Source organism: Myxocyprinus asiaticus, chromosome 46 (genome assembly GCF_019703515.2).
Source record: "Myxocyprinus asiaticus isolate MX2 ecotype Aquarium Trade chromosome 46, UBuf_Myxa_2, whole genome shotgun sequence".
Taxonomy (NCBI): Eukaryota; Metazoa; Chordata; class Actinopteri; order Cypriniformes; family Catostomidae; genus Myxocyprinus; species Myxocyprinus asiaticus.
Genome location: NC_059389.1, coordinates 17951922 through 17976830, shown reverse-complemented (window position 1 = coordinate 17976830; position 24909 = coordinate 17951922). Strand labels below are relative to the sequence as shown.

General features: G+C 39.7%; 1 protein-coding gene across 4 annotated transcripts in view; it reads left to right on the top strand.

The window, feature by feature from the left end:
- Positions 1 to 24909, top strand: part of LOC127436053 (calcium-dependent secretion activator 2-like) — a 225334-nt gene that overhangs the window by 152782 nt on the left and 47643 nt on the right. For all 4 annotated transcript variants that reach the window (XM_051689966.1, XM_051689965.1, XM_051689964.1 and 1 more), the window contains exons 14-18: positions 2673 to 2774; positions 3726 to 3789; positions 14998 to 15121; positions 15279 to 15379; positions 22822 to 22978. In XM_051689966.1, the coding sequence (XP_051545926.1) occupies positions 2673 to 2774; positions 3726 to 3789; positions 14998 to 15121; positions 15279 to 15379; positions 22822 to 22978 (548 nt within the window). The remainder of the gene's footprint in view (positions 1 to 2672; positions 2775 to 3725; positions 3790 to 14997; positions 15122 to 15278; positions 15380 to 22821; positions 22979 to 24909) is intronic.

Genomic DNA, 24909 nt, shown 5'->3' with positions numbered 1-24909 from the left:
AATGTGATTTGCTACACGTTGTGTGTTTGTTTTTGTTTTGTTTTGAACAGGATGTTTCCAATTATCTTATTTTGATTTACTACATGTTTTGTTTTTGTTTTTTGTATGTTTCCAATTACCTTAATGTTATTTGCTACATGTTGTGTTTTTTTTTTTTTTTTATGTTTTCAATTACCTTAATGTGATTTGCTTCATTGTTTTTTTTTTTTTTTTTTGTTTTTTTTTTTGAACAGGATGTTTCCAGTTATCTTATTGTGATTTGCTACATGTTGTGTGTTTTTGTTTTTTATGTTTCCAATTATCATATTGTGATTTGCTACATGTTTTGTACAGGTTGTTTCCAATCACCTTTTTTTATGTTTCCAGTTACCTTAATGTGATTAGCTACATATTGTGTGTTTGTTTTTGTTTTATTTTTTATGTTTCCAATTATCTTAATGTGATTTGCTACATGTTTTGTGTTTTGTTTTTGTTTTTTTGTTTGTATGTTTCCAATTACCTTAATGTGATTTGCTACATATTTTTTATTTTTTTAATGTTTTCAATTACCTTAATGCAATTTGCTACATGTTGTGTGTTTTGTTTTTTTGATTTGAACAGGATGTTTCCAATTGTCTTTTTGTGATTTGCTATATGTTTTGTTTCACTTTGTGTTTTGTTTTTGTTTTTGTATGTTTCCGGTTACCTTAATGTGATTAACTACATGTTCTGTGTTTTGTTTTTTGTTTTGTATGTTTCCAGTTATTGTACTGTGATTTGCTACATGTTTTGGAAAGGTTGTTTCCAATCACCTTTTTTTATGTTTCCAGTTACCTTAATGTGATTAGCTACATATTGTGTGTTTGTTTTTGTTTTATTTTTTATGTTTCCAATTATCTTAATGTGATTTGCTACATGTTTTGTGTTTTGTTTTTGTTTTTTTGTTTGTATGTTTCCAATTACCTTAATGTGATTTGCTACATATTTTTTATTTTTTTAATGTTTTCAATTACCTTAATGCAATTTGCTACATGTTGTGTGTTTTGTTTTTTTGATTTGAACAGGATGTTTCCAATTGTCTTTTTGTGATTTGCTATATGTTTTGTTTCACTTTGTGTTTTGTTTTTGTTTTTGTATGTTTCCGGTTACCTTAATGTGATTAACTACATGTTCTGTGTTTTGTTTTTTGTTTTGTATGTTTCCAGTTATTGTATTGTGATTTGCTACATGTTTTGGAAAGGTTGTTTCCAATCACCTTAATGTTATTTGCTACATGTTTTGTGTTTTGTTTTGTTTTCATTTATTTTATTCTTTTCCCCCCCTGCAATTTAGTTTCCAATTTGATTCTTAATGTGATTTGCTACATGTTTTGTTTTGTTTTGTATGTTTCCAATTACCATAATGTGATTTGCTACATGTTGTGTGTTTTGTTTTTTGTTTTGTATGTTTCCAATTACCTTAATGTGATTTGCTACATTTTGTGTGTTTTGTTTTTGTTTTGTTTTGAACAGGATGTTTCCAATTATCTTATTGTGATTTGCTACATGTTTTGTTTCGCTTTGTGTTTTTTTTGTTGTGTTTTTTTGTTTGTTTGTTTGTATGTTTCCAATTACCTTAATGTGATTAGCTACATGTTGTGTGTTTTGTTTTTTTGTTTTGTTTTGAACAGGATGTTTCCAGTTATCTTATTTTGATTTGCTATGTTTTGTATTCTTGTTTGTATGTTTCCAATTACCTTAATGTGATTTGCTACATGTTGTGTGTTTTGTTTTGTTATTTGTTTTGTTTTGAACAGGATGTTTCCAATTATCTTATTGTGATTTGCTACATGTTTGTTTCGCTTTGTGTTTTTTTTTTTTATGTCTCTAGTTACCTTAATGTGATTAGCTACATATTTTGTTTTTATTTTGTGCTTTTTGTTTTCATTTCTTTTCGTTTTTTCCCTTGCAATTTAGTTTCTAGCTTGTTTCTAAATGTGATTTGCTACATGTATTGTTTTGTTTTTGTTTTGTACAAGATATTTCTAATAATCTTAATGTTATTTGCTACATGTTTTGTGTTTTTGTTTATTTTGTACATGATGTTTCCAATTATCTTAATGTTTTTTTTTTTTTTTTTTTTTTTTTTGTTTGAATTTGTTTTTGTTTTGTACAGACAAATGGTAAAAGCAGTGTTAAAATGTTTGAAATAGTGACAACTATGACTGTCACTTCCCAGCACCCATAGAGAACAAGTACTCTTAATGTTTACATGTCTATTCTTATATCTTCTAGTGGTAGGATTGAACTTAATGGATTTTCTAAATAAAATAACAATGTAATGAATAATTTCTGTCCTTAATACTTTTATCTATTAACCATTTAATAAAAGTAATAAGGCACTTGAGGCCAAACTAAATTGTGAATACGCTGCCCTTCATGCATAATGACCTTTCACATATTTACAAAATAGAATAGTCTCTGGTACATCGTTGCTTGTTTATACCTCTAAATATAAGCGTTTTGCATGGTTAACCCTTTAATGAAGGTTGAAGCATTGTTTAGTTCCCCTATAATATCTGTGAAACTATTTTTTTTACAAATCCTTTGACTGAGATTGAGGTTGATGAGGTTGAACCACATTTTGAGGGCAGTCAGACATTGAACAGGTGCTGGAAAAAATACAAAAAATGCATTTTCTCTTTGTTTTGGCAGACCGGATGGCATGGGCACAGTTACAGAACAGGAGAAGGAAGAGTTTGAGGAGATCAGGACCAGATTGTTGACTTTACTGGAAAAGCAGATCACTCATTTCAGGTAAGAAAAGCTCCCACAGCAGCCAGCCCATATACACTTCTGTCCTAAAATCAGGGACAACAGAGCATAATGCACATTTGGTTGTTTCTTCAATTAATTTTTTTTTTTTTTTTTAACTAACAGATTTCAAATGTTTCTTTTTGTTATATGAAGGTCACATGAAAACTTTTCACCATGCTTTCATAATTAATTTTTATTAACAATTTTTCCACTAATACAGTTTTGCTGAAAGTTAGTGTACTTGTTTTACCAAGGAGACAACAGTGTCAGTGAAGAGCAGGTTTATTTATTGAGATTGTGGTATGTAAAATGTATAGCATCTCCTCAGTTTACCATTTACCACACTCCCTCCTGATGGGTCATCATTTTTAGCTGACCTCTTGCTGGACCCCCTGTAGAGTGCTGGATACACCAGTAAAGAGGGTTAGAGTCTTGCGGTTACAGCAGCACCTAATAACAAGCTAAAACCATTCAAACAAAAGCTACAAACAACGTCTGGGATTATGCAAATAGACGCCAGACAGAGGTAAGACTGGTGCGGGGCGTGCCGGGGATTAAGCGTGGTGCCCAGCCCAAGCTGATTAAAGCTTGATGAGGCACTTGGTAAGTGTGCCTCTTGCCCCACACGCATGAAAACGGGACTAGGCCTGTTCAGGGGCCACTCTCACACCTGTTGTGTGAGGCCTCCAAAAGAACCACTTCCCATTCGCCTGCATTCATCCTCACTGGCATTGTCCTTATGCGCGCTGACACCTGTCCCTCCTTCACAGCCTTTGGAAACATTTCTATTTAAAAGACGTCATTATTGTCCCATGATAGCTGAAAAACAGCGGTTTGTGACTGACTCTGTCAGCTTGTACGCAGTCTTTACCAGTACTCTTTCTTCTAAGCCTTCAATTAATTACCACTCGAGTTTGTTTAGTTGTTCTATCCTCTTCTCTTTGCCTGTAGGTACTGTTTCCCCTTTGGGCGACCAGAGGGGGCCCTTAAAGCCACGCTCTCTCTTATCGAAAGGGTGAGTGTATGCCAATTAACTGTGCATGCTTTGCACCTGAAATGCCTTATATAAAGCATGTCTTATGGGTTGTTTCTGTAAGTTCATTCAGGGGTAGATTCAATCTTTTTAAAGGGGGATACTTTACAGAAAAAATTAAAATTCTATCATTAACTCACCCCTTTGTCATTCCAAAAACATACTGCATGATTTACTGTCTTCTGTGGAACATTAAAGAAGATATATTGCAGAATGTCCAGAGTGCTCTTTTCCTTACAATGCAAATAAATGGGGTTTGGGGCTGTCTGGTAGCTCTCAAATCTCGAGCATTGCATACATTCGCACTTGCATACATTCTTACATTTAAATGTACACACCAAGTTTGATGTCACGATGTCAAATGTTATTGGTTGTCACTAGGGATGTGCAAGACTAGTCGACTACACGGTTCTAATGCTGCTAGTCGACACTGGAATAACTAGTCGGTCAGTATTTTTTCCCCGTTAAACTATTCAACATTTTTACACATTTACATTTGGTTTTATATTATTACAGAGGCTGCACTTAAATAACTGTCATGTAAATGTTACACATTTCAAATGTAATTAATAATACAAATATTATAAAATAAAAAGAGGATATCTGGAGATGGCTAAAAGTTTCATTTCACCTCAGGCTGAAATTCAGCATATTTTCTCTCTCTTAGATTTGGCTTACCAGTAAAATATTTTCAACATTGTCATGACTGTTTTAATATGTTAAGTAACTTTTGATGAATTCCATTTAGAACATGCTATTAGGGTTGCTCTATTTGTCCTGCACTATTCATTCAATTGTTTTCAATAAATTCTGTTGATTTAGTGAATGCGTGTCATGATCTATATTTAATGTTGCCTATAATGATGATAATGCAAGGCAAGCAATTCGCAGATTAATGCCCCTTTTCAACGGAATTTAGTGTTGGCTTTTGCTGTTGGAATAGGTTGAGTATTTTAAATGGATCGCATAAACACAATGTTTTTTGACTGTTTTCTTAGGGTTTCTTACTTTTTAGACTAGTCATTGACATCAGTGAAATTAGTCGTTCTGCACCTCCCTAGTTGCCGCATGTTTCTAAATTGACAATAAACCTGGCACGACCGCCTTGTTGTACCATATTTGAATTGAATGAGGAGAAAATTGTCTGCTAATTGCTTTTTCTCACACAAAGCTATCATATGACTTCAGAAAACTTGTAATATAGCACACAAGTTGTATGGACTACTTATATGGTGCTTTTTTGTCATTTTTAGGAGCTTGACAGCTTGATTCTCATTATAGAAAAGAGCATTTTAGACATTCAGAAATATTTCTTATTTTGTGTTCCACTTAAGAAAGAAAGGCATGTGTTTGGAACGACATGATTGTAAAGAGCAATAAAGACAGAATTTAAATTTTTTGGATGAACTATCCCTTTAATTACTTAAGAACAGGCTCTATAAGTGCTCTCTGTGTACCAGCATGTACTACCTTTGCCAAGTATAATAAATGAGTTCAAGTGTACAGTGGCAAGAAAAAGTATGTGAACCCTAGGGAATTACCTGCATTTATGTATAAATTTACCTTAAAATCTGGTTTGAAGTTACAACATTGAAAAAGCACAATCTGTTTTAACTAATAACACATAAAGTATTGTATTGTTCTTGTACATACTGAATACATTATTCAAACATTCACAGTGTAGGTTGGAAGAAGTATGCGAACCCCTAGGCTAATGTCAACAAAAGCTAATTAAAGTCAGGAGTTTCCAAACCTGGAATCCAATTAATGAAATTATATTGGGGGTGTGGGTTAGAGCTACTTTGACTTATAAAAAGCACTCAAACATTTTGAGTTTGCTATTCACAGGAAGCATCTGCTGACGTGGACCAAGCCTCACAAAAAAGAGATCTCAGAAGACCTACGATCAAAAATTTTCTCTCGAAGAGCTTAGATATTCATCTGTCCACAGTTAGATAAATTGTCTATAAATGGTGACTATTTATTACTGTGGCTATTCTTCCTAGAAGTAGTTGTCCTGCCAAGATGACTCAAAGGGCACACCGCAGAATGCTCAATGAGGTAAAAAAGAACCCTCGAGTGACTGCTAAAGATTTGAAGGAATCATTGGAACTGGTTAAAATCTCTGTTCATGAGTCTACTATACGGAAAACATTAAACAGGCATGGTGTCCATGGCAGGACACCATGAAGGAAGCTGCTGCTTTCCAGCTGCATGTCTGAAGTTTGCCAAAAACCACCTTGACACTCAACAGTGCTACTGGGAAAATTTTTGTGGACTGATGAAACTAAGGTTGAATTATTTGGGAAGAACACGCAGCACTACATATGGCGTAAAAAGGGCACTGCATACCAACATGAACACATTAACCCAATGGGGAAGTACAGTGGAGCAGAGCATGTGAGCGAAGCGGAGCAGTGTGACACTCCGCTCAATAATCTGCTCCATGCGCGTACGCTTCGCTCAACCGTTCATGGCCCAAACGGATGCTCCACTCAAGTACCGCTCACGCTCACCAGTAAAAAAAAAAAAAACTCCAACATGAAATTTCTATGTATCCACAATATTTTCAGTGAATCCACTGTATTTCGTAAGGTGGGCGGAATTTCCAGTTGGCTAGTGGAAGTGCGATAGGTTGCTGTTTTTTGTGTAGCCGGTCACTGCCTGCTTGCGTGTCATGCAGTTAGATTCTTGCTTTTTAAATGTTGTAAGATGTCTTAATTTTCCAGACAATGTGTGCAGTTAATGGTTCCCTATCTGTCACTCACTCGACGTTGTGTCGATGTAGTGACTCTAGGGGTCGCCCTTGGGAGCCCCGAACACCTCTAATCTTTAAAAAAAGGCCAATGGGAATTGGCGAGTGGAATTTGCATGCCACTCCCCCGGACATACGGGTATAAAAGGAGCTGGCTCACAACCAGTCATTCAGATTTTCTCTTCGGAGCCGAGTGGTTGTTTTCAGCGTGCTGAATTACTCTGCCGATCCATTCACCTTGAAAAGCCGTTGGATTTACGGTGCATTACAGCGGCTTCTCCCCCTCTTGCACTGGTGAAGTGCAGAGAACGCCCCGTTTCAGCAGCTACAAGAGTATATTCTTCCTACTGAAAGACTATATTTTCCCTTCTAAAAGAGTGGCATTAATGGAGAGCGTCTTTTTAAAGATGCCTCTCCATTTGTGTGTATTTCCTGGTTGCGGTCGTTACCTCTCCGCTTTTCATGGCCACGATCGTGGTCTTATGTGCTTGGGCGCTGCCCACGCAGAGACAGCGTCCATGGACGGGTCATGTTCTCACTGCGAGAGCGTGGTCATGGTAACGTTGCGGTCGCAGTTTTTCCTTCATTAGAGGGAAAGACCACCCCAGCGGCTCCCCGCCTCGGTCCTTCTACCTACGGGTTTGAGGCCGCGTCGGTTAGCCCTGGGGGCTATTTGGGGACCCCAATGGGAGCCACTTCGCTGGGTAACTCCCCATGGACCTCCCATTCCCCAGTACACTCATTTGCCCCGCTGGGATGAGACTGCCAGCTCGTCTCAGGGCGAGTTTGCGATCTTGTTTCAGCACTCGTGAAGTGGATGAGCTCTCAATTGCAGCATCGGAGAGTGGGCTGTTCATTTTGACGCTGAGGACTTGACTGGGCTCCCACCTTCGGGTGCGGTCGCCCAGTCGCAGCATGACGTGCAGCTGGCAGCCATGCTTGCCCGGGCGGCTGCGTGTGTCGGGCTGGAGTGGAACCCTCCATCCCCCCTGAACCCTCGCAGCCTGACGATTGGTTCCTGGGCCCGGAGCGCCTCTCAGGGCCACGCCCCACCCCGCCCCGGTCCCTTTCTTCCCGGAGGTGCATGAGGAGCTCACGAGGTCGTGGAGGGCACCTTTCACTGCCCGGACCCGGTCTCTGAGCTCCTCCGCTCTCACTACCCTCGATGGTGGGGCTGCCAGGGGGTACTCGGAGATTCCCCAGGTGGATAAGTTGGTTGCGGTGCACCTGTGCCCGAAAAACGCCGCCACCTGGCGGGGCCGCCCGAGACCCCCGTCCAGTGCCTGTAGGGGTACGTTGTCTCTGGCGGCTAAGGCCTGCGGTGCCGCTGGACAGGCTGCCTCCGCCCTGCATGCCATGGCTCTCCTGTAAGTGCACCAAGCCAAGGCGCTAAGAGGACTGCACGAGGGTAGTTCTGACCCAGGATTGATTCAGGAGCTGTGCTCGGCGACCGACCTCGCTCTCCTGATAGAGCCTGTCCCTCCGGCCGAGATGAAGAAAGGGTTTTACAGCCCCTACTTCATCATACCGAAGAAAGGTGGTGGGTTGCGGCCAATCTTGGACCTGCAAGTACTGAACCGGGCTTTGCACAGACTCCCGTTCAAGATGCTGACGCAAAAACACATTCTAGCAAGCGTCCGGCATCAAGATTGGTTTGCGGTGGTAGACCTGAAGGATGCGTACTTCCACGTCTCGGTTTTACCTTGACACAGACCCTTCCTGCTGTTTTCTTTTGAGGGCCGGGCATACCAGAACAAGGTCCTCCCCTTCGGCCTGTCCTTGTCCCCTCGCATCTTCATGAAGGTTGCAGAGGCAGCCCTTGCCCCGCTAAGGGAAGTGGGCATCCGCATCCTCAACTAACTCGACGACTGGCTAATCCTAGCTCACTCTCGGGATGTGTTGTGTGTGCACAGGGACCTGGTGCTCATGCACCTCAGCCGGCTGGGGCTTCAGGTTAACTGGGAAAAGAGCAAGCTCTCCCCAGTTCAGAGCATCTCTTCTCGGCCACACGAACGAGTGTGCACAGTCGGTGCTGAACTGTCTGAAGGCGTTCATACAAAAAAACAGCGGTCCCACTGAAACGTTTTCAGAGGCTCCTGGGGCATATGGCATCCTCAGCGGTGGCCACACCGCTCGGGTTGATGCATATGAGACCGCTTCAGCACTGGCTTCAGACTCGAGTCCCGAGATGGGCATGGCACCACGGGACACATCGCGTGGTCGTCACGCTGATCTGTCACCGCTTCTTCAGCCCTTGGACCGATATAGCGTTTCTACAGGCAGGGGTTTCCCTAGAGCAGGTCTCCAGGCACGTCGTGGTTATGACGAACGCTTCCAAGATGGCTAGGGCATCATATGCAATGGGCACACAGCTGCCAGCTCATGGACTGGCCCACGACTACATTGGCACATCAGCTGCCTTGAGTTGTTGGCAGTACTGCTCACCCTGTGGTGGCTCCAGCCGTTGATCCAGGGCAAGCATGTGTTGGTCCGGACGGACAACATGGCGACGGTAGCGTACATCAACCGCCAAGGCGGCCTACACTCCTGTTGCATGTCACAATTTGCCCGCCGTCTCCTCCTCTGGAGTCAGCAGCGCCTCAAGTCGGCACAAGCCACTCACATCCCGGGCGACCTCAGCACCACAGCGGACGCGCTGTCACGACAGGTTATGCTCAGGGGAGAGTGGAGACTCCACCCCCAGTGCAAGGAGAGGCTGGAGGGGGCGGCTGTCCCCCTCCACCTTGAAGGTGTATGTAGCCGCCATTTCGGCACATCACGATACAGTAGATGGTAAGTATTTGGGGAAGCACGACTTGATCATCAGTTTCCTGAGAGGTGCTAGGAGGTTGAATCCCCCCAGACCACGCCTCATCCCCTCATGGGACTTCTCGGTAGTCCTTCGGGGTCTATGGGGAGCTCCCTTCGAGCCCCTGGAGTCAGTTGAGCTAAAGGCACTCTTTTTTTTTAAGACTACCCTCCTGACTGTGCTCACTTCCATCAAGAGGGTAGGGGACCTGCAGGCGTTCTCTGTCAGCGAAATGTGCCTGTAGTTCGGTCCGGGCTACTCTAACATGATCCTGAGTACCCGACCAGGCTATGTGCCTAAGGTTCCCACGACCACGTTTGGGGATCAGGTGGTGAACCTGCAAGCACTGCCCCAGGAGGAGGCAGACCCAGCCTTGGCATTGCTGTGTCCAGTGCGTGCTTTACGCATCTATTTGGATCGCACGCAGAGCTTTAGAAGCTCCGAGCAGCTCTTTGTCTGCTTTGGCGGTCAGCTGAAAGGGATTCCACTCTTTTTGGGGAGAAAAAAAGAGGAAAAGAGGCCACGGCTGGGCTAGCCTGTCCCTATTTTTTGGGCAGTCGACTTGTCTCCGAAGGGACCGTTCGACGCTCATAAGAGCGTTGGGGGAGGTTACGTGACGGCCTGGTGCGCTGGCTATGAGGCACACAGCGGTCTGCCCGTCTCGCACTGCCAGTCCACGTAACACAGTTCAGTCGTTGTGGTGTTTTGTATAGGGACCCGTAGTGTCACTACATTGACACAACATCGAGTGAGTGACAGATAGGTAACATCCTGGTTACTTTCGTAACCTTCGTTCCCTGATGGAGGGATTGAGACGTTGTGTCCCTCTTGCCACAACACTGAACTACCCGCTGAAATGGCCGGGACCTTGTCTCGGCTCCTCAGCACAAAACCTGAATGAGTGGTTGTGAGCCAGCTCCTTTTATACCCGTATGTCCGGGGGAGTGGCATGCAAATTCCACTCGCCAATTCCCATTGGCCTTTTTTTAAAAGATTCTCTTAGGAACATCTGTTTGAGAAAGCCTTGGAATAATTTGTTTGTGTGCTCTTTTCACTTTATTGGCAAGAAGTCAAAAGCGGGGATGACTTATATTATCCACTGTTACAGTCCGGCTACGATAGACGTCCAGAAACGGAGCACAATGAGTTACATAATTGATAGCATTGTTGTGCTAACAGGTGTGTGTACATGTGCTGAAAGTTCATTAGACATTTTGAGAGTTTGTTCCTTTAATTTATCATATTTGTTTTGTTTTTGCTTCACATGTTTTGAAATGGCATTATTACTGAGTATAAAAATGAACAGTGTTTTACCTGAACAATATTTTCACCTGTTTTCATGCTGTAATGCTAAATGAATAAATTCTACAGTGAAAGACCAATTATTAGGTGAGATATGTACAGTAGTGAGATGTTTTATCACGTTTAAAATTAATTGTATTATGAATTTCCTCTTTCGTGCATTTTTCCTGCCTGCAATTCACTTTCTTTTGAGTGTCTTTGCAGAATGTGCATGTCTTTCCTCAAGGGGAAAAGGTGATTTGGAAAACAGTGTGGACATTATTTATCAATTAAATTTAATTATATATTGATTTTAATAATACATATTGTTTTATAGTTGCTTTACAGAGAACATTGAACTTCTGTGTACAATGTTTATATGTCCAAATAAATATGTTTATTTGTATAGCATGTAGTTCTTTTTGTACGGTACAGTTTATTTTGTGGCTGCTAAGACATCGTTATTTACTCCGTTATTGAGCTTACTACACATTCATATCCCGCAAAATAATTGTATTTTATCAGAAAAACGGCAGCATGACAGTATCATCGCCTGAGTCCTGTAATACACGAGCATCCTGCTGTCTGGACCTCCCCTCTATCTGCAGTAAGTACATAATCTCGGTACAACAAACTCTTCAGGTTCTGACTAGACTCAATATATGCTTTAAAATAAACATAATTATCTACAGTTTTCAAAACATGTCCAACTTTTCAGCTGTGAATGTGCTAATGGGCTACATAGCTTTTCAGGTTAGTCTGCTCAGGTTCTTCCATCGATGGATAAAGACTCAACAAAATAATTAGAATGCTTCTACATTTGTGATATTTGGCCATCATCCTGAAATCCATTGATTTAACAAATAAAAAATATTTGTCCTGCATAAAGCGAGATTTTGTCCAATATACACTGGCAGCCAAAAGTTTGGAATAATGTACAGATTTTGCTGTTTCGGAAGGAAATTGGTACTTTAATTAACCAAAGTGGCATTCAACTGATCACAAAGTATAGTCAGGACATTAATGTTGTAAAAAACAGCACCATCACTATTTGAAAAAAGTCATTTTTGATCAAATCTAGACAGGCCCCATTTCCAGCAGCCATCACTCCAACACCTTATCCTTGATTAATCATACTAAATTGCTAATTTGGTACTAGAAAATCACTTGCCATTATATCAAACACAGTTGAAAGCTATTTGGTTCCTTAAATGAAGCTTAACTTTGTGGGGGGGGGGGTTCAATTTGGAATACCCAATTCCCTATGCGCTCTAAATCCTCATGGTGACGTAGTGACGTAGTGACTCGTTGCCTCCGCATCTGAGACCGTCAACCCACGCACCTTATCACATGGCTTGTTGAGCGCATTACAGTGGAGATCTAGCGCGTGTGGAGGCTTCATGCTATTCTTAGTGGCATTCACGCACATCTCACCAAGCACCCCACCGTGAGCAAGAACCACATTATAGTGACCACGAGGAGGTTACCCCATGTGACTCCATCCTCCCTAGCAACCGGGCCAATTTGGTTCCTTAAGAGACCTGGCTGGAGTCACTCAGCACACCCTGGATTTGAACTCGCAACTCCAGGGGTGGTTGTCAGCGTCTTTACTCGCTGAGCTACCCAGGCCCCTCTTTGTGTTTGTTTTTGAATTGCCACAGTATGCAATTGACTGGCATGTCTTAAGGTCAATATTAGGTCAAAAATGGCAAAAAAAAGAAACAGCTTTCTCTGGAAACTCGTCAGTCAATCATTGTTTTGAGAAATGAAGGCTACGCAATGCTTCAAATTGCCAAAAAAAAATGAAGATTTCATACAAAGGTGTACACTACAGTCTTCAAAGACAAAGGACAACTGGCTCTAACAAGGACAGAAAGAGATGTGGAAGGCCAGATGTACAACTAAACAAGAGGATAGTACATTAGAGTCTCTAGTTTGAGAAATAGACACCTCACATGTCCTCAGCTGACAGCTTCATTGAATTCTATCCACTCAACACCAGTTTCATGTACAACAGTAAAGAGAAGACTCGAATTGAAGAAAAACAGTAAAGAATTGCAAAGAAAAAGCCACTTTTGAAACAGAAAAACAAAAAGGTTAGAGTGGGCAAAGAAACACAGACATTGGATAACAGATAATTGGAAAAGAGTGTTATGGATCTTAACCCCATTGAGCTTTTGTGGGATCAGCTAGACTGTAAGGTGTGTGAGAAGTGCCCGACAAGATAGCCACATCTATGGCAAGTGCTACAGGAAGTGTGGGGTGAAATGTCACCGGAGTATCTGGACAAACTGACTGCTAGAATGCCAAGGATCTGCAAAGCTGTCATTGCTGCACGTGGAGGATTTTTTTATGAGAACTCTTTGAAGTAGTTTAAGAAGTTCTGAACTTTTTTTTCAAATTGTAATAGTAATTTTTCAAGTTATTAATGTCCTGACTATACATTGTGATCAGTTGAATGCCACTTTGGTGAATAAAAGTACCAATTTCTTTCCATAAGAGCAAAATCTGTACATTATTCCAAACTTTTGGCCGCCAGTGTACATATGAAATCATGTTTAATGATCCCAAAACAAATTAAAATTATTTATTTAAGTATTACACTGCCTTCGTTTAAGAAAAGTTTTTTAGTTTTTTTATGTAGGCTGTAATCATTTATATCTTTTTTTTTCTTTTTTTTTTTGCATGAATGCAGCAAGCGATGTCAGAAGATGTTATCCGCAACCACTAATCTAGTGTCAGTGTTTCGTTTTGGTTTTCTTTTTATTTCTTTTTTCTTTTTTCTTTTTTCTTTTTTTTTTTCTTTTTCTTTTTTCTTTTTTTTTATACATTTCACTTATGGTTAAGGTGTGGATTTGGCTTTGGGAAACTGACCAGCAATTATGTGCCACTTTATGCCGGAGCACAAATCGAAAGCAACAGGTGGTCGATTAAGTGAGATAATTCCGCTATGAAATTCTCTATGCGAGAGCGGAAATCTTTACTAATCAAATGCTCAACTGTACAATGGAGGCATGAAAGCAGAATGCTTTGCCTGCAAATTAGGACACATTGATCTGCAAGATCATACATGTTTATTAGTTTTGAGGCAGGGATTTTGTGTGTGTGTTCGCCGGGATTCAAGGAAATTACAGTATTATCGAGCTTACATATTCAATTGAGGGTGCTCTAACATTCACACCCCCGCAGAACCAGGTCTGCATCTAGCTGGCAGCTGCACTGTTATGATTGCAAAACAACAAGATACCTTACTTACTACTCACTACTTATCTCTTAATTTATTATCGAATGGTAGTGTAGCCTACTAGCTCACCTTTTGCTGTACTTCCATGTTCGCGTAAAACATCCTCGTTCTTTCTGGCAATGCGATGCTTAAGATTCCAAAGGGAATCTTTGCTCCACTCCCTTTTGATTTCTTCTCCTTCCTCGTTCTTAGCTTTGATTTTTACTTTGCATTTATGTATACGGTTTGCGACTTCACTAAAACAATGTTTGAACTCCATAACCTCAGGCCTGTCGCTTATTTCGCAGATTCCCAAACCAGCATATCATGAAGCGCATCCTGGGTTGAGTGAGCGGAGTGGAATCTTAAAAAAGGCACTCTCCGCTCAGGTGAAATTATCACAGCTCCACTCATTGCTCCGCTCACGTGCTCTGCAGTGGAGGGTGCGTCATGATTTAGGGCTGCTTTGGGGCCTGGACCATGTGCCATCATCGAGGAAAAAACAAATTCCCAAGTTTATCAAGATATCCTACAGGAATATGTCAGGGTGGCTGTGTGCCAGCTGAAGCTCAGTAGAAGTTGGGTGATGCATCAGGACAATGACCCTAAACATCAAAGTAAATCCACTACAGAATGGATTAATGAAAAGAAAATCCACCTTTTGGAGTGGTCCAGTCAGAGCTCAGATCTTAATCCAATAGAGATGCTGTGCAATGACCTAAATAGAGCTGTTCACACCAGACATCCTAAGAATATGGCTGAGATGAAGCAGTTCTACAAGGAAGAATGGTCCAAAATTCCTTCTGAACGTTGTGCAGGTCTAATCCGCAGCTACCAGAAATGCTTAGTTGTGATTATTGCTGCCAAAGGAGGATCGACAAGTTATTAAATCACTTATTTTTTTAAACAGCACTGTGAATGTATAATGGAATGTGTTCAATAAAAACATGAAATATTATAATTGTTTGTGTGTTGTTAGCTTAAGTACATTGTGTTTTGTCTATACTTGTGCTTTTCATGAAAATGAGATCACATTTTATGACCAATTAATGCTGAAAACCAGATAATTCCAAAGGGTTCACATAATTTTTCTTGCCACTGTATTAATCTACCTTTCCATAGGTCCTCATGAAAGATATTACAACACCAGTCCCTCCTGAAGAGATGCAGAAGATTGTTAAGAAGTGCCTGGAAAAAGCTGCTCTCATCAATTACTCCCAGCTGACCGAATACGCCCAGATCGAAGGTTTCGCACAACATACCTATTATTTCGATCAAAGGCTATATTATTTTAGATTTTGCTTTAACCTTCTGTGGAAATGTACAGATATAAAAAAGGGAAAACATCAACAGTATAGTGTTAGACATTCAGTGTGAACAATTGGATTTCTTTTTGTCATTAGAAAGCAGCCAGGCACCTGCAGAGAAGAAGTTGGAGGACATGATCAGACTAGGAGAGCTGTGTATAGAGGTGTTACAACAGAATGATGAGCATCACTCTGAGGTAAGACTTGCTTTAAAACCATGATGTAAGATTAGGTATGTCTCAGTGTCCCAAATCAAGAATTAGGAGCACCTACAATGACAAGTTACTCAGAATGCATACACCTATGAACAATGTTTGCTTTATTTATACTGTCTTCCTATATATCAGCCAGTGTATCGGTAACTTTGTTACCATCTCATTTTCTCTCATTAAACTGTTTTACATATAGTGAAAATTCTTTCTGTTAATTCCAAATTAGTTGAAGTCAGAAGTGTACATACACTTAGGTTGAAGTCATTAAAACAAATTTTTTTAACCACTCCACAGATTTAATATTAGCAAAGTATAGTTTTGGCAAATCGTTTAGGACAACTACTTTGTGCATGACACAAGTAATTTTTCCAACAATTGTTTACAGACAGATTGTTTCACTTTTAATTGACTATATCACAATTTCAGTGGGCCAGAAGTTTGCATACACTAAGTTAACTGTGCCTTTAAGCAGCTTGGAAAATTCCAGAAAATGATGTCAAACCTTTAGACACTTAGCCAATTAGCTTCTGATAGGAGGTGTACTGAATTGGAGGTGTACCTGTGGATGTATTTTAAGGCCTGCCTTCAGACTCAGTGCCTCTTTGCTTGACATCATGGGAAAATCAAAAGAAATCAGCCAAGACCTCAGAAAAACAATTGTGGACCTCCACAAGTTTGGTTCATCCTTGGGAGCAATTTCCAAATGCCTGAAAGTACCATGTACATCTGTACAAACAATAGTACACAAGGATGAACACCATGGGACCACACAGCCATCATACCACTCAGGAAGGAGACACATTCTGTCTCCTAGAGATGAATGTAGTTTGGTGCGAAAAGTGCAAATCAATCCCAGAACAACAGCAAAGGACCTTGTGAAGATGCTGGAGGAAACATGTAGACAAGTATCTATATCCACAGTAAAACGAGTCCTATATTGACATAACCTGAAAGGCTGCTCAGCAAATAAGAAGCCACTGCTCCAAAACCGCCATAAAAAAGCAAGACTACAGTTTGCAAGTGCACATGACATGGGGACAAAGATCTTACTTTTTGGAGAAATGTCCTCTGGTCTAATGAATCAAAAATTGAATTGTTTGGCCATAATCACAATTTTTATGTTTGGAGGAAAAAGGGTGAGGCTTGCAAGCTGAAGAACACCATCCCAACCGTGAAGCATGGGGGTGGCAGCATCATGTTGTGGGGGTGCTTTGCTGCAGGAGGGACTGGTGCACTTCACAAAATAGATGGCATCATGTGGAAGGAAAAATATGTGGATATATTGAAGCAACATCTCAAGACATCAGCCAGGAATTTAAAGCTTGGTTGCAAATGAGTCTTCAAAATGGACAATGACCCCAAGCATACCTCCAAAGTTGTGGCAAAATGGCTTAAGGACAACAAAGCCAAGGTATTGGAGTGGCCATCACAAAGCCCTGACATCAATCTGATAGGAAATTTGTGGGCAGAATTGAATTGCGTGTGCAAGCAAGGAAGCCTACAAACCTGACTCAGTTACACCAGTTCTGTCTGGAGGAATGGACCAAAATTCCAGCAACTTATTGTGAGAAGCTTGTGGAAGGCTACCCAAAACATTTGACCCAAGTTAAACAATTTAAAGGCAATGCCACCAAATACTAACAAAGTGTATGTAAACTTTTGACCCACTGGGAATGTGATGAAAGAAATAAAAACTGAAATAAATAATTCTCTCTACTATTATTCTGACATTTTACATTCTGAAAATAAAGTAGTGATCCTAACTGACCTAAGACAGGGAATGTATTCTACGATCAAATGTCAGAAATTGTGAAAAACTGAGTTTAAATGTATTTGGCTAAGGTGTATGTAAACTTCTGACTTGATCTGTATGTTTCAACATAACAGGGTGATTCTCTTGAAATCTGTCTAGAAAAAAATGAAATTATGTTTTGCCTAAAAAAATTAAGCTTACATTTAGGACCATTTAGATTTTTTAGCATTAAGACATTTGCATTTTCAGGACACTTAAGTACATTTTACTCCCCAAGTCTCATTACTGCAATATGTCTGGACATTTTACTTTTACTATTCCCATTGTTTTCAATGATGATTCTTATTACTGTAATACATTCATGTTTTTACTCTATTGCAGTAAAAAAGATGCTGTTATGCATTGAATCTTTAAATGAAATCAGTAAAAATTAAAGGCAATACTAAGGTAGTACTACTATGATGTATAAAAATGTTATAATTTAAAAAAGTATATTATTTTATTCACATTCCAGTAATAAGAATAATGGCCCTAAAAATATGCTTTATTTACTACATGCAAAATATGATTTCTTATTTGTTTCTTTGGATTTAAAAGTAAAAAAGGACCAGGAGATTTGTTGACAAGTTTTGTGAGAATCACCCAACATGTAGAGTTTAATGTTGAATTGAAAAATGTACATGAATTTCCTACTATTGCATTTGAGTTGGCATGGACTGCTCAAGTCTGTGCAAAACCTGATGATCCACGTTATCCCTGCATTATTTTTGAATCTTTCAAAGATCATCTTGTGTGCTTCAATGGAAGCAAGGAAATCTGAACTTTTGTACAAAGTAGTTAACTTAGTTAATGTCACAACTTTGCTTACATTTGATTAGTGACTTAGAAATAGTGCAGAATCTTAAATGTTTCTTCCATTTACGGTTTTACATTTTCAAATGAGTTCTTAACTTTTGACCCCACTCTATATGTCGGCATTGGCCATTTATAAATCCTAGTTGATTCTCTATAATAGGTTATACAACACACTTGTTACTGCTGTAGAAGACCTTCTGGTGGTGTGTAGGCCCAAGTTCTGACAATGCACCACTCTTGGAAAACCTTCATGTGTTTTCATTACATCTCAATTATTTTTTTCCCTTCCTTTGTTTTCATTTTCAACACAATATTCCTCACCAGCAGCAAAGACTCCATACTGCCTTGTACTACAACAAGATGAACTCACCATCAATCATGTGTTCTCCTACATATCTCTTCCAGTTCTTTTTCAGCATATGTTCAAAGAAGCCTACAGTCACATAGACAGAAATCAATCTTTGTTTATCATCAGGCCTTTTGGCGTGGCATGGTGCTCCAGAAGGTATTGCATGATCATTTCAGAGCGGACTCATGATCATTTACCATCTCGCTGTCCATTTCCTTCACCACGTTGCCACAACAGCTGTTAGCGAGTGACAGCTTACTCGTCAAATGCCAGCTCATAGTAGCAGCAGAGGAAAACAACGCCCACGGCCCATCTGCACAAGGCCAGCGCTTGCTAACGCTCTCACATCAACATTTTAAAAAAAAATACCAGAGAAAAGCAGTTCAATCCTAGGTGTTTGAGCTTCATAGACAGAGACAGCTCTCATTTTCCTAAACAAAAGTGTAGCTGAAGACATCTGTTTGCAAGGTGTGGGGCTATTTTAGGCCTCAAGCTTCCAACAGCTGTCACAGGCGACAGAGACAATGATGCCAAAACGCTTGTGCCTAACAAGACAAATGTCCCACATGCTGTCAATAAGGAAACCTCAAGGTGTGGGTGTGTGGTGTGCTCGAATCTACATTAGTGAAATTATGTTAGCATTCATTTTGAATTTGTACAGTAAATTAAAAAACAATTAAGACTTATTCACTTGACATTTTTGTCACACCCAACAGCTAATAAAATATGTTTTACATGGACAGTTGGTCTTAAAAGAATCGTATGACTGTATGATTTTCTTTCTAATGCAGAACACAAAAGTAGAATTTTTAATGAATATAATGGCAGTAGATAGTGACTCACTTTACAGCATAAAAATTATCGAAAAATATAATAAAAGTGGTCCAATAAGCTTGTGCATCATATTCCGAGACTTCTGAAGGCATATGATAGGTTTAGGTGAGAAACAACATGAGATTTAAGTGATCTTCACAGTGGCTTGCTTGTAAGCATTAAAAGCAGTGCAAGTTATTGTGGCCTTCAAAACACTTTGAATATGATGCAGTAGTCACATGGACTGCTTTTATGATACATTTGGGTCCTTTATTAAGCTTTAAAGCTTTAAAGTGACATTGTCATTGTATTGAAAAGACAGAACAGGATATTCTTTAGAAATTCTCCTTTTGTATTCCGCATAAGAAAGTAAATAATATGGGTTTGGAACAACATGGGTGATTAAATTCTGAAAGAATGTATTTTTTTGTGAACTATTCCTTTAATGCTCGTACTGTAGTGCTTAATAGTTGAACCTTTTGTTCACAATATTTGTGCATGTCTATTTTAATATGTTATTTCTCTCTGTCTCTCTTGCGTTTGTAATTGCATTAGGGAAGAGAGGTAAGTTCGTCTTATATTCCACTCATGTTGTGTTGTCTAGTATTGCCAAGAACTACACGTCAACTCTGTGTTGGACCAAACCAAACAATTGTTTTTTTTTTCTTTTTTCATTTATGCATTTTAGTTAAAAAATTTTTTTTTTTTTTTTTTTTTCATTAATGTACTGTGTTGTTGAAAGCCTAGAGCATTTTTTTTAAAAGCTGCCTAAAACCAAGATTGTTTTACAGAAGAAGACAAATGAACTAGGGATGTGCAAAAATCCATATTTTTAAAATCTACTAGTTGCAAGCTGTCTGAAAGTCTAGTCCGTCTTAAGGAAACCCGGTAAAATTAGGCTTGTGTAGTGTCATGTTCACTTGACACCATTCAGATTTGCATTTGTAGCGATATATGGCAATATATAAAACTATAAAACCTTTTATTACACAAAAGTGTCATAGTCCTAATGGAAAACGATCTATAGGTGCATAACAATGGAAACACTGCTCACAGTAGGCAATTTAAAGTCAGACAGCAGCTGAACCTTCTCTAAGAATTTGCATCACTAATTTTATCCCTTTTAAAAGCAACGCCGCAATTTTTTTTTATACTAATCGATTAGTCAGTTGTTGGATAATGATTTGACCATCCTGACCCATTGCTGGTAGGAGCCAAAGAGAGCATGATCTAGTGATTATCTGAAATATGGAAAATATTGTTGTGTTGGAACTTTTGAGCACATTGTTTTGATGTTTGTCAGCCCCACACCGTTCAAAACCTGCTTCTGAAAGGCCAGAAGACAAGCTCCCTCAAGGCCAGCGACTGTACAACATCAAGCCAGACAAGAGTGACATTCGCCCGCACCCCATACACAACCACATACACACTCTCACACACACACGCACAGATATCCCTACCAATAGGACCCTTCAAAAAGTCAGCATTCGCCTCTTCAACACGTATTTTCCACTGTGACTGATTGCACTTTTATCCCTATTGCTTGATGCTGACTGCTTTGGACGGAAAGTTCTTGGCTCACATGCCAGCATAAAGAATACAAGACAAGATGGTCTGGCTTTCTTTTTAGCACTCTCAATTAAGTGGGCTGCAGCCGTCCCCATGAATCCGCATGTGGAAGAATGCAAAGAGGGAAATGCATTGATGGACTTGGGTCTTTTCAGAAGAACCTTCAGTGCACATACTGGCAGACAATAAAGAGCCGAGCACAATGCACAAAGATTTTCCCCTTTTCTCAGGAGAATTCAGGAGCATGGATGCACTCTGATCCGCTGCAATCAACCGCAAAAGACACATGGGTGGCTAATTGTCATTTTTTCATTGATATTTAGCCTTTTTAAATAGTAATATCTTCTAAAATAAAAATACAAAAAAATATTCATTTGAATATGCATCTGATTTTTACCTTTTAAGTGGTAATTGATTGGCACTCAAGATAATACATTTTGACGGTTCACTTTATGGAACACATAGATCACAAGATTGAAGAAATTAAATGGATGTTTCTGGTCATTTAAATGAGAATTATATGTGCAGTCCATCTAAGACTGATCCCAACTGCTCTTAATTATCATAGTATAATCTGCAATAATTACTCTGGAGTACAGGTCTTTTGGACAGTGTACAAAAAGTTCAGCTCTCACTATTCTATTTAATAGTCTATAAACAGATTACTGTATAGAATAAAGTTTGCAAGCACTTTCTTCTAGAAATGTAAACCTAGTTAAATAATAAAATAATATTATTTAATATCATTTAAAAATTAATATTTTATTAATATTAAAAAAATATTTAAAATGTAAGTGTTAATATGTGTTATTTGTGTTTTATAATCATTTATAAGTGTTACTCAGGGTTGCCCTTTCCCTATGGTCTGATATTAGTACATATGGTGTTCAAAACTTCAGAAGCAAATTTTACAAAACCAAGCTGTGGGCATAAAGGCAACATTCCATTCTGTCTATTTCCATCTTTGAGGACAGTGTAGTTCTTTTAAAGGTCTCGTTATTGTGTTTCTTTTTATGCACTGGCTTTAGTTGGTTTTTTCCAATATTTTGTCAGTAACCAAGTATAACCTGCTTTACCCTCAGTATTGCCTTTTGGCATTATTGTTTGTGATTGTGTTCACGCACATGTATAGCTTACCTTGAAAATGAAAGTTCTGTCATTATTTACTCACACTCATTCTAATGTCCTTCTAAACCTGTAAGAGTTTCTTTCTTCTGTGGAACACAAAAGGCGAAGAGTTGAAGAATTTTCAAGAATTTGAAGAATGGGGGGCCTGGGTAGCTCCTAAGCAACCAAATTGGCCCGGTTGCCAGTGAGGGTAGAGTCACATGGGGTAACCTCCTCATGGTCACTATAATGTGTGGTTCTCACTCTCGGTGGGGCACGTGGTGAGTTGTGTGTGGATTCCGCAGAGAGCAGCGTGTGCCTCCACACACGCTACATCTCCGTGGTAACGCGCTCAACAAACCACGTGATAAGATTGACGGTCTCGGACGCGGAGGCAACTGAGATTCGTCCTCCGCCACCCGGATTGAGGTGAGTCACTACGCCACCACGAGGACTTAGAGTGCATTGGGAATTGGGCATTCCAAATTGGGGAGAAAAGGAGAGAAAAAAAAAGAATTTGAAGAATGGTTCTGGTCACTCGATGTCCAATTTGGGAACAAATTGTTCTTTTGAGTCTGAATTTTTTAAATAAATGGCTTGATCCGGTTGCAGCGGTGAACAGCTCATTGGGGGGAAGATTATCAGTAAATAACAATGGAAAATTTGGTCTGTCCCTCACACAAAACTATTGTATGATTTCAGAAGACTTGAGATACAGTGCAGAAGTCGCATGGACCACTTTAATGATCCTTTTTGATGCTTTTGCTTCTTTGAAGTTTGAAAACTTTTAATTGCATCGACAATGGTGACCAGCACAGTCTTCAGAATTTCTCTTTAGGTGTTCCACAAAAAAAAAGAAAGCCATATGGGTTAAGAACAACATGAAGGTGAGTAAATAATAGCAGCATTTTCCTTTTTGGGTGAACTATTTCTTAAATATCTCGGCGTATGTTCATCTACATGCATGTGTGTGTTTTGCAGGCCTTCTCCTGGTGGCCAGAGGTGATGGCCAAGCATGCCGAGACCTTCCTGTTGCTCTACACTGTGGACATGGACGCAGCACTGGCTGTCCAGCAGCAAGACTCCTGGGACAGTTTCCCTCTCTATCAGCTGCTCAACAATTTCCTGCGAACTGACCGTGTGTAGAAAGTTTTTATGTTTTTGCTCTGTTTTTGGCCCCCTTTTAGCGCTAAATATAGGTTTAAACAGAGTCCAAAATGTTTTGGGATGATCAGATTGCAATACCAGTAGCAAACAGGTCCTCTCTCTCTATTTTCTCTCTCTCTCTCTCTCTCTCTCTCTCTCTCTCTCTCTCTCTCTCTCTCCTCTCTCCACCCCGGTCCAAAGCTGTCTTCCATTTATCCAAAGTTCTGATTGCATGTTTTTACTGCTAAGCGCACTAATTAACACCAGTGTTGTTTTGGAAAACAATCCTTGTTAGGAGAGAAGGTTAACATGCTGTGCTCTGTTACTGTCAACACACTAATTAGATATCAGTTAGTGGCACTGGAGGGTAAATTATCTCCTCTCATTTGAAAACCTGAATCCTGCAGAAGAGGCCAGTTTTGTGAGACCCCTGAGTGTCCGACATATCCGGAGCACTAGAATCCCATTACCGCTCTTGTAAACATACAGAAATTATCCTGCAATAACCAAGAGCGGGATGAACAAAGTTCACAATAGGAAGTTAATTGTGTGAAGAACTCTTAATGAATTGATATAATAAGAACCCCAACCAAGCTGAAGTTAAATAGATTCTGTTGCTTGACTGTGACTTCTAATCAGAGGTGGACTGGGAAGAGAAATTGGTTCTCCCGATGGCCAGTCCGCCCCAGTCGGCCCCAAAGTGCGTCGGCCCACCAGAAAAATGCCCAGTATGCCAGACTGCTAATCCTGCCCTGATTCTAATAATAGACACAGGCAGAATGATCATCATAATGTACTTACTACTATCAAATAGTAATTTAATGAGAGAAATCTGATGGAAAACGTTGTGGGAATGTGGTGACAATTCTTTCAAAGGCATTCTTAAAGTCTAAACTAAAAGAATAGCTTATCCAAAAATGTAATTTTTTACTCACCCTGATGCCGTTTCAAACCTGTATGACTTTCTTCCGTGGAACAAAAAATGAGAAGTTTTGCAGAATGTTCACTCTGCTCTTTTCCATGCAATGAAAGCAAATAGTGACCAGGGATGTTTAAGCTCCAGAAAGGACAAAAAGCACCCTAAAAGTAGTTCATAAGACTCATTTGTTATATTCCAAATCTTCTTAAGCAATACAATAGATTTATGTGACAACCAAACTTAAATTTAAGTCGTTATTCATAGGTAATCTTCCCCACAACCGTAGCTCTTAAATCTCATTTACAATTGGTAACAAGACAAAAAGTATTGACGTCAAAACTTGTGTGCCTAGTCTTGATGCACCAAGTTCAAACATGCACATGCACAAATGAGTTTTCATAGCTACGGCGAAGGGAAAGGTTTTCAGTGAATAACAACTTACATTTCGGTCCATTTTCTTACAAAGCTATTGTTCCTATAATGATGTCAAGATCAGGAGAAACTCTAATAACTGTTCATGATCTTCCCACACATGTGAAGTGTATACAAATGTTTTAAAACGCTGTCATTGTATAGAGCTGCTTAATTACAGTCAAAATCATCATATGTTATTTTTAGGTCTTATAACAACCAAATCAGGGATTTGTTTCAGAAGTTGTGCGTGCTCATCCGCCGGTTTGCACATGACCAAAAAATACGTGTTTTGACATTGACACTAAATGCTCAAATGAGTTTCATCATTGTTAAATTATTGGGAACTGAGCTCACACACCCATGAGAGTAAAAAGGCTAGTGTTAATGATGAGGAACAGAGAGAGGGGAATTACACTTAATGATGCCTGAGGAGACACACATCTCTCCCGCTCTCTCTCACACACACTCACTCTCGGAACATCTCCATTCTTTATGGTGGTCACAAAAACATTTCACAGCAGTCACTTGCTGTTTCCTTCAAAGTGGTTTAATTACATTGAAAGTGTTTACATGTTCAACAAAACTGATAA